This window comes from Montipora foliosa, chromosome 10, assembly GCF_036669935.1.
Source record: "Montipora foliosa isolate CH-2021 chromosome 10, ASM3666993v2, whole genome shotgun sequence".
Lineage (NCBI taxonomy): Eukaryota > Metazoa > Cnidaria > Anthozoa > Scleractinia > Acroporidae > Montipora > Montipora foliosa.
The window spans coordinates 31,972,950-31,982,949 of record NC_090878.1 but is presented as its reverse complement, the minus strand read 5'-3'; the positions used below and the strand labels follow the sequence as shown (position 1 = coordinate 31,982,949).

The 10,000-nt window shown below is 38.6% G+C and overlaps 2 protein-coding genes across 2 annotated transcripts in view; both read left to right on the top strand.

The window, feature by feature from the left end:
* Positions 1-637: 637 nt before the first annotated feature.
* LOC137973870 (retinol dehydrogenase 8-like) lies at positions 638-7,603 on the top strand. The gene is made up of 4 exons (XM_068820763.1): positions 638-756; positions 835-1,142; positions 5,070-5,346; positions 6,103-7,603. Exons 1-4 carry the CDS (start codon positions 653-655, stop codon positions 6,446-6,448), a joined length of 1,035 nt encoding a protein of 344 aa, XP_068676864.1. The 5' UTR covers positions 638-652; the 3' UTR covers positions 6,449-7,603.
* A 2,083-nt stretch (positions 7,604-9,686) lies between these two features.
* LOC137973983 (retinol dehydrogenase 8-like) overlaps positions 9,687-10,000 on the top strand; it is a 19,718-nt gene continuing 19,404 nt past the window's right edge. The window contains exon 1 of the mRNA XM_068820896.1: positions 9,687-10,000. This exon is cut by the window's right edge and continues 117 nt beyond it. Within this exon, the coding sequence (XP_068676997.1) occupies positions 9,781-10,000 (220 nt within the window). The 5' untranslated portion in view covers positions 9,687-9,780.

Sequence of the window (10,000 nt, the reverse complement as noted above, 5' to 3'; positions counted from 1 at the left end):
TATTTTTAAATGAAGTCCTCGTAGTCGTCGCCGTCCTCGTTTCGTAAACTCCCTATTAATCCATCGTGCCTCGTTCGCTGATACGGACTTTTCTTTCAGGGGCACGATTGCGTCCATACCGAAAATAATAGCTTCTTCCATTATCTGTACTTTCTCATCACATGTATCTTTGTTCTTTACAAGGTCGGTGATGTTAACGTTTTCCAAGTATGAGCTCAGAGCGACCCTCTAACTTTCCCGCTGGTCTCTTGTGATGATGGATCGTTTTGATGGTTTTTTTTGCAGCGAGACAAGGAATTTTAAACAGGAAGTGGTGTCGGAGGAGATTTGAGCTCATCCGCATTTGGGACTAACTGCAACAGCAGCTAGGAAGCTAGGAAGGAGCCAAAATAAACAGCGTAACATGAAATTAGCCGCATCATCTTCGTTATCCCGTCTCACGATCTTTTGAAGAGATTTCTTACTTTCTCAATCAAATTGTTTTTCATGAGAAGGAAGACCATTTCCTACGAAATAAGGTCTTTTTTCATATGTCAATTTTCCAGACCAAGACCTTAAATTACTATCCTTACTTATATTAAAGCACATTTTATTTAAATTTTTAATATTATTTCAATCAGAGACACTGGCGAACAAATATCGTCAATTAGAAATGAATAGTAATCAGTCATCCATGCATGAGACAAGATCGCTACAATGCAGTGAGATAATTACTCACTCGTATTTGTCAAGACACACGCGAATAGGAGAGAATGGGTTGGTGACAAGATGAGTGATTGCTACTTCAAACTGTCACATTATAATGCCACACTTGCTATTTACTTCACTCTCTAGATTTTTTTCCCATAACAGAAGACATAGTTCCACAAACAAGAACATGGCTCCTCAAATCGTGTTGATCTCTGGTTGTTCTAGCGGCATTGGGCTCGCCACCGCTGTGTATCTTGCTAAAGATGATGAGAAACGCTTTAAGGTTTACGCCACTATGAGAAATTTGACAAAGAAAGGACAGCTGGAGGACGAAGGAAAGGAAAATATTGGAGACACATTGATAATCAAACAAATGGATGTGTGCAGCGACGAGTCAGTCAACAAAGCTGTAAAAGAAATACTCGACGCAGAAGGAAAAATTGATGTGTTGTGTAAGTATGATCACGATTAGATGTAAGAAAATGCTTTTTCAAAAACATTTGGTAAAGATGATGCGAAGGCGCAGGGGAGAGTCGCGATGAAGACGCGATATTGATTTGAAAAGTTTTCGTTTCGTTGGATTACGTGGAGTGCGGAGTGTGGGACAGGTGGAGTGTAGAAAATGAAGAGTGTGTAAAATGGAAAAAAAAGATTTAGATATCGATAATCGCACTGAAAAAAAAATGCCCGCAATTTAGCCAAGCCTAAAAGCGGAGTTCCCTGGTTATTTATTCTTATACTGCCTGCGTTTTGATGTTTCGGTTGCTGCTTTAATAATTAAAACATTTTCTTTTCTTTCTTCTAGAGAAAAATTCATTGCCTAACTAGTGAATTCCACGGTATACTTTACGTTAAAAACCGATATCGCACGAACCACGAAACTATAAATACGATATCGGTTTTTCGAGTGCAATTAACTTTGGAATTCACCAGTTTGGCAATGAATTTTTTTTTGAACCGCATGAGTTAAAAAAAAAAAAACCAAGCACACCCTTAGCGAGCGAATGGAAAAGGAAAAAGGCCGTTTTAGAGTCAACTGTCAATAGCCAGCGAATAGGAATCACGCTGAAATTAGAAGCCATGAAAAAAACTTTGTCAGTTCAAGGTCAAAAAAGAGTTTTACTGATGTACTTTATCCCACTTTATATCTGAAAACGAGATCATTCACATTTTCATGTATTTCATTGAAACACGCCAGCTTGGCTTGGAATAGGAATTGGCAAAATACGACAATGCAACCAAGAAAGGACGAACTTCAAACAAGATCCGCTCCAATACTTAAATAACGTTTAGGTGCTTTAAACAAACTTCTGAAAACACAAGCTAGTGAAATGTCGCCCCAATTTTACGACAACTCATTTCGATTACGTGTTTATCATAAAAGGGCAAAATTTTCTTGTCACTGTCGAGGCACATCGAAAACCAGCTGGGCAAATGGATTAAAAAAAGCACTTGTTCGCTCGCATTTTAAAGCAAAACAAACAAACAATTCAACTTTATCTTTTTTGTCCAAAATCGTACAGATAATTGTTATTTAATTCCAGTTGTCGATAAAAATTCGAGTTTCATTCCTGAACAAAGGAAAAACCGATTAAACCATTTTTTAAAAATACGCATCCACTTTTAAATAACGGATCCGTAAAAATAACAACGGTTTAGTGCCCAAGGAATGAGTTTGTGGAGTAACTTCTTCCAACAAGTATGAGCTATTACTGGTAATCTGTTTTGTCGTTGTCGTTCTCTTTCGCTCAGTCCTTTTGTTTCTGTTCTAGACATAGGTCTTCCAGGCAACCTGTAACCTTATCAGAGCTTCTAAAGATATGTCAAAAATTGCGATACAAAGAAAAAAGCAGCTCTAAGAAAATTAAAAATAAACACTCAGCTTCAAGTTTATATCCCTAAATAACTGCGTAGCCACCAGTGTAGACAGATACAGATATCATGATATGTTAAACTGGATTGAAACCAGCGAAAAATGCAGAAAGAAAACATCTTCCAAACTGTTTTCCACCTGAACACGAAAAGCGCTGACTGGGAAAGAACTTTTGTTTGAATAAAGTATGGCCGTGTAGCCGCGTCGAGCCACAGAAACCGCGCGAAAAATGAAGCCTTGTTTATTTTTAGGTGTGTTAACCTGGGTTGAGCCTGCAATCCAAGCGAAAACCAGTACCTGGTCAGCGGTCACTTCGAAAAAGCAACTGACCACGGTGGGCTCTGAGCGTAGACCCGCGATATGGTCACGTGATACTGGTCAGCGGACAATTGTTTTGACAGGTGTCAATTGATCAAAACATGGATGTCCACTATCAAAGACGTATGCTGTAAACTAGCATACTGGTCACATTGGCATACATGGAGGGGTGGACGTACGTACGGACGGTCGATGGGTTACCATATTTTCTTAACAACGGTGCTCCGCGCGCGTGCGCCGAAGGCACCGAAGGCGCGCGCAGAGCTCCGCTAAAAAAAGTTTCCATTTTCAAATTCCCATTTCCCATGCACCATTCTAATATTCTCGTTTTGGTAACATCCAACGAAAACGAGGCGTATGTAATATGGAAATTACTCAGGTGAATTGAGCCTTGACCAGCCTAATTATTATGCATATTCTTATTTGACGGGGAAGCATTTGTCTAGGGCCTATGAAACTTGGCAGGGAATTAGTTATCGGTATTGTTATAACTCAGTTCCATGCAAAATGTTTCGTGTCACATTCTTGTTACGTGACCCAAAATTGACTTATAACAGTTATATTTTTTACTTAAAAAATGGGGAACATTCAGCAGCATTGTATCAATCTTGTTTCTTAATTATTCGATGACCCCTTCTAAAAGCTTTGTCATGCCGCCTTTTAATTACATTCACATGTTATAAGCAATGACATGAATTGAGGAAAATAGGTCATGTGACATGACAAACATGTACCACATTAAAAGGAAGTATTCGGTAGGCACAGTTGCACTAATGCCATGATTTCAAATTTTCGAAGTATAAATGTTCCCCATTTTCGAGTAAAGAGTAGAAACGCTATAAGTTGTTTTAGGGTCACGTGACCAAAATGTGATGCAAATTAATGAAAATACCGATAACAAACTTTCTACGAAGTTTCATAGACATTGGAATAATGCTGTCAAACCTTCAAATAAAAATATGCATAATAATTAGATTGGTCAAACCTTAATATACTTGATATACTTCACATGTGAAGATAACATGTTATTTTCACTCGTGAAAAGATCACTGTTGCTATGGTTAAATATGAAAATCACGCCTTTCGCTGTTTTTCATGAAATGATTTAGTATTTCATTGGTGTTTATGTAATAAATAGAATATTACATGGCCACTTGGAGATACGAAATTTCTCTTGGAGTGTTGAAAAATATTTTTCAACATTCGAAGAGAAATTAATATCCTCTATCTCCAGGCTTAAAATGGAAATTTCATCCTTTTACTTGCTATTACAAATAGAGAAGCACTACTATAAATGGAAGTCTAATTGCAAGCAACGTTGAAAAGAGAACTGTTGGGCCTACGTGTCTTGGAATTTACTGCTGCCACGTGACTTAACATATGTTATCAATCTTGTTGTGCAGAAGTAATTTGACCATGGAGAAAAATCTCTTGAAAGATACATCGAAGTGAGATTACTTATTAATTGGATAAGAAGGAAGGAATGAAAGACCCCGAGTGTATTACAGCCCAAAGCCAGTCAACAAAGCCATATGATCAGAAATTTAGAAGACAATCCAAACGACCCAGAAAGCGGTACACGACCAGCTCGTGCGAAAATAGCTTATGAGAAAGTGATGTCGAATACATTAGAGTTAATGATAATGATAATCACCAGGAATCCATGAATAGAAGCAAATAACTGTCATATTACGCCTATGCCACGGCCTCTTCACAGACCGATCTATTTTTAGACTACTCTTTCCGCCAAACAACGAAAAAACAAAAAAAGGCAGTTCCAGTTCGGTGACGCTATGACGTCAAGGTAGTTTCTTGTGATTGGTCATAGAACTCCTGCAAGAGTCTCTCTCGTTTTCGGAAAATCCCATCTAAAAACGCCGTGACAGGAATATAGGACTGTTGTTCGCTTCTAGTCATGGGCTTCTGTAATCACTGTATTCTTGGTTTGCATCCACGTGATGAGACGCCCATGTTGGTGTACAAAACAATAGAAAATGGCCCCGCGCGTTTTGCATAATAATAGAGTCAAATTCCCAAAAGACATTTTACTGCATTGTCCTGTACACCAACATGGCCGCTGTGACGTCAGATGCAATCTTCAAAATATTCGTAATGTGTGGCTTTTGTTTTGTTGTTGTTTTTTTAGCCTGATTGCACTGAGACTTACCGTATTTTCTCGAATCCACAGTCAATAACGCCGGTATTGGGATAATTGGTATTTCTTTGGAGTTTGTTCCTATGGAAATGGTCAAGGAGCTTTTTGAGGTCAACTATTTTGGCGCCCTGAGACTAATCCAAGCAGTGATTCCAAGCGTGAAAGCGAGGCAGAGTGGCGTCATCATTAACAACAGTAGTCACTATGGAATTGTGGGAGTTCCTTTCGTGGAGATTTATTGCTCGTCGAAATTTGCCATTGAAGGGCTGACAGAAAGCATAGCCCCAATTATGCAACACTTTAACATTAGGTAAAAAGAGAAAAGTTATGATTAGAAATGATATAAGTAAGCGAGTGTTGGCAGGTTAGTCCCCCCACCGTCTCAGAAATAAGAACAAATATTGGGAAAAGTGATAATGCACGGCGGAACCTTTAGCATGACGAGTCCTCATATCTCTGCTAGTATTATCCTGTGCCCTGTAACGTTAATTTCTCAGCTCATTTTTTTTCCGGAAAAAGGTTGGGATCTCGTTTACGGGGATACAAAAAGTTACCTGTCTCAATAATTACTCCCTTTGAGACTGATGTAAACAAGCCTGACTACAAAATCCCTGGCCATGTTGTGAAAGCGGTAACTAAGAGCCTTTTGATCAGTATCATAGCAAGCTCTTTCCTTTATATGCCTTCCTTTGTTTCGTGGCAGTTGCTGATCATTGGTAGTTTGCTCCTTTCGTTGAGATTGAGTCGCACGCGATGACTGATCATTTTTTCATCGTATGCGACTCAACTTTCACGATTATGGCAAAAAGCAATTATTATCTGTCGTCATAAAAACCTCTAAATTCATGTCTTCGCGCAAAAGATAAGAGCTCGGGAATCGAGATTCCGTCGATACCTGTGTGGTCTTAGGCCTGACACGTACAATGGTTGCGATATGGTCTGACTTGCAAGCACTGTGTTAAGTTTGGATGGAAAGATATTAAAAGACTAACTCGGTTAAGAAAAAAAAATTAACATAAACGTTCTTAAGTTATTTTACGTGCGCATGTGCCTTTCTTATTGGTAGGTGCTGTTTGTTGGAACCAGGCCCGGTGCGGACTATGATAATACCGAAGGCAGAGGACTGGTGCCAAAACAGCGTGGAGGCACCTGCCGCTGACCCGAAGACAAGAACCATGATAGAGCTTGTTACAACGAATGTCAAAATGGAGGTTGAAAGATGCATGCAAGATTGTGAGGAGGTTGCCCAGTATGTAAAAGAAATCATTCTTGGGGAAAAATGTGACCTACGGTATCAAACAAACGAGAAATTTGGATCTTTAGAAGTGGCTGCCAAGCTAGTTGACCCCACTGGAAATAAATCAGTGGACATTATAAACAAACGCTATCTTTCTCAACAAAACCAGCCATGAAAGTCTATGTTGCTTGCAATTACCTTGGAAATCTATTTAACTATTGTGGAATCATATAAAATATACCATATTCTTTTTGTTTTGATTCAGGCTACGTACTATCACAGTAATTTTAATTTAAGTTTCCGTGGAAATTTTGTTCAACGCAACTTGATTTTATATAGACCAATTAGTGCTGGCAAAAAATCGGTGCAGTTGTCAGCCAGTTGATCTTTAGTTGTTAAGTGGATAAAAACAGTTCTTTTGTAGTGGGTGTTTGGGGTTCAAATCCCGTCCAGTGATGGAACTTTATTTTTTTCTTTTTCATCTGCTACCACAAGTTTTGGGACAGAGTAATCTAAATTGACGATAACAGTCAATTTAGAGAAAATTAGGAATTGTCGATAACCGTCATTTCAGAGGTAGAGGATATGTTGCGTATCGACAGGTTTGGTCCTCTCTTTGATACAAAAGAAATCTTCAGATGGTTTGCTAAAGACACAGATAATAATGTAATGTACAACGAAAGGACAGAAGGAGCTAATGAGAGATCATCTGTTTTCTTTAACCAACATGGTGGCAATCACGTAATATGAAAAACCACCTATTACAATTTTCTGCCAAGCAATCGACGTTCTTAAGGGGCTATGTCACGTTTTTGTGTGGTGTTTATGGGACTTCTCTCGTTTTTCACGAAAATTAAAACTCCAATATGGTAATGTAGAATTATATTACTGATAAAGTTATTGTTATATCACAAACAGGATAATTCTCAGCAAAAACGGCCATTACCCAGGCGATTTGCCATAAACTCGAAAAACGTCGGGCTGACGTTCTTAAAGATAACCCAAATGCAACCCCTTTTAGTCTTGTCCATTTGTGTTTATCCATGCTCTCATTCCTTTTGTTGCATTTCGTTCATGTAGTTCAACGGTTTTACGTGGTTATTGCAATGACGGTTTTCATTCTACTTTTTGGGCATTTTGGGTTTCATGGAATTGCAAATTTTGCGTGACATAGCCCATTTAAGTGACATTCAGCCTTGGTATGTTCTTATAATTTTGGTTAATCTCAGCCTGAAGGTTCTTAAAACTGAGAAAGGTTCCTACTGGACAAAAAGGAGCGTATAGATGACTGTAAAGAATACAAATTTGCATTAAACTGATTATGGCATGAGTCATGCCGAAACACGTCTTTGAAAAAGTTGCCTCGTGAATACTTTTCCTCTCACGAAATTATGGAAATGTGACATTTTATGAATCTATGAACATCACAGAATCGCAAGTCAACAGGTAAGGAGACTAGATGAATAATTGGCGAGAAAATCTAAACGAAATCATGTGGCTTGTATTAAAGTAGGTATGCTGATTTTGTGAAAGGAGTAAAGCTTAAGACATAAGAACAAAGAGTGATACTACGAGAGAAAGTTTGGGTCTTGAAAGAAAACAGAAAGTCGACGTATGTTTGTTCTGCAATATGATAAGCAAAAAAAATCTTTATGCCTGGTATGCTTGGTTGTCCTTCCATGTTACTGCCACTGGGTTGGTAAACCTGGTCAGAGAAATGGCGACCACTTTGGTCCCCCTAGCAAATCACTCGAGGGGTGAACTCTTTTCTAGATATTAAGCAAGCAATTGCGTTTGTTGCGTTTAACTGCAGTTATTGGTGGGGTATTAAAGGAAAAACAGGATATCAACTCTGAGAAAGACTATAATCACAAAAGAGTCCTTGATATGACCCATCATGTTGAAATAAGGAGTAGAGATTCCTTAAAAACTGAATAGCGAGTGAATGTGGTGTATTTTATGCAAGTAGAGATCCATAAAAAAGTGGACCTTTATGAGCATGCGCATCATAGCCAGGGATGGTCATCTCATATTCATTCTTCATGTGGTATCAGGCCAAAAATTAACTTTTTTTAATGTTAAAATTCTGAGAAGAGGTGGGGCAGGACGCCGCTGAAGCATTCCCGCCGGGAAGTGTCATTACTCTAGTCCCAAAGATCGAAGAACAAGGGAATAACTGAAACATAAATATTAAAGTTCAAAGGAAAAAAAAGCCGACTTGCTGACTGTCATTAAAAAAAAAGTCCCCATTTTCTTTCTAGTATGACAAATGTTTCAGGCTGTTGTTTTTCCGTTCGCCGCGTTTGGATCTCATTTTCCGTGTTTATCTTGAAAACAATAGTAGATTTTTCCCAGCTTTTCGGAGACTTTAAATAGAAGTTTTTGTTTGCATTAATTGAAATATTAAGTAAAGAAAGCATGGAACTTCGTAATTAAAAGTGATGCGGTGAAATATTGAAAAAAATGAAGATATATGAAGTGCAGGCTACAGACGAAGGAGAGATTTGATCCTCGCACTTACTATCTGGACAACTTAAGCAATTCTCTTTAACAGACATCCAAAGAATTAAGGTTCAAAGGGATTCGAATACATGTAGCCCGCACTACTTCATTATCTACATTTCTTTCATTGAATCCTTTCACGGGAACATAAGAGCCCAACATATACAAATTGACCTGCTCTCAACTGTAGGGCTTCATAGCTTAGTTGGTGGAGCATTGCACCGACTTCGCATAGGTCGTGGGTTCGAATCCCGTTGGAGCCACCTGGATTTCTCGGGACTCCATTAGGGACAATTGCTATGAGTGCGAGGGTCATTTCTCTCTTTCTTTCGCAAGTAAAATATTGTTCCTACAATTCGCTTTCGCCCCCAAATTTTCAAGAATTCAGTTACCGCGCGCTGTATACGTAGTCATTATTCATGACTTCTAATCACGACTAAGCTAAACTCAGACCACAACATTTGCTTGAATGAAGTAGTCTTAGTGGGAATTTCTACCGAGAAGTGGTGCCGGAGGAGATTTGAGCTCATCCGCATTTGGGACTAACTGCAAGAGCAGGCGCCTTGTCAACAAAATTCGCTTATTATAAACTATTTTCTTTCGTTTGCTGAAGCTGGGAAGGAGCCTAAATAAACAGCTTAACATGAATTTGACCGCATCATCATCGTTTTCCCGTCTCACGATCTTTTGAAGAGATTTCTTACTTTCTCAACCAAATTGTTGTTCATGACAAGGAAGACCATTTCCTACGAAATTATACCTTTATTCAAATGTTCAGAAAGACGTTAAATTATCGTTTTCGCGTTATTAATATTAAAGCACATTTTATTTTAATTTTCAATATTTGAATCAGAGACACTGGCGAACAAATATCGTCAATTAGAAATGAATAGTAATCAGTTATCCATGCATGCATGACACAAGATCACTACAATGCAGTGAGATAATTAATCACTCGTGTTTGTCAAGACACACGAGAATAGGAGAGAATGGCTTTTTGACAAGATGAGTGACTGCTACTTCAAATTGTCACATTATAATCCCATAACAGAAGACATTAGCTGCACAAACAAGAACATGGCTCCTCAAATCGTGTTGATCTCTGGTTGTTCTAGCGGCATTGGGCTCGCCACCGCTGTGTATCTTGCTAAAGATGACGAGAAACGCTTCAAGGTTTACGCCACCATGAGAAATTTGGCAAAGAAAGGACAGCTGGAGGACAAAG

Excerpts from the sequence above, each read along its gene's own strand:
- LOC137973870 (XM_068820763.1), top strand. The coding sequence starts at position 653 with ATGAATAGTAATCAGTCATCCATGCATGAGACAAGATCGCTACAATGC. Across the intron at positions 757-834 it reads ACGCGAATAGGAGAGAATGG|ATTTTTTTCCCATAACAGAA; the intron begins GTTGGTGACAAG and ends TTCACTCTCTAG. Across the intron at positions 5,347-6,102 it reads ATGCAACACTTTAACATTAG|GTGCTGTTTGTTGGAACCAG; the intron begins GTAAAAAGAGAA and ends TCTTATTGGTAG.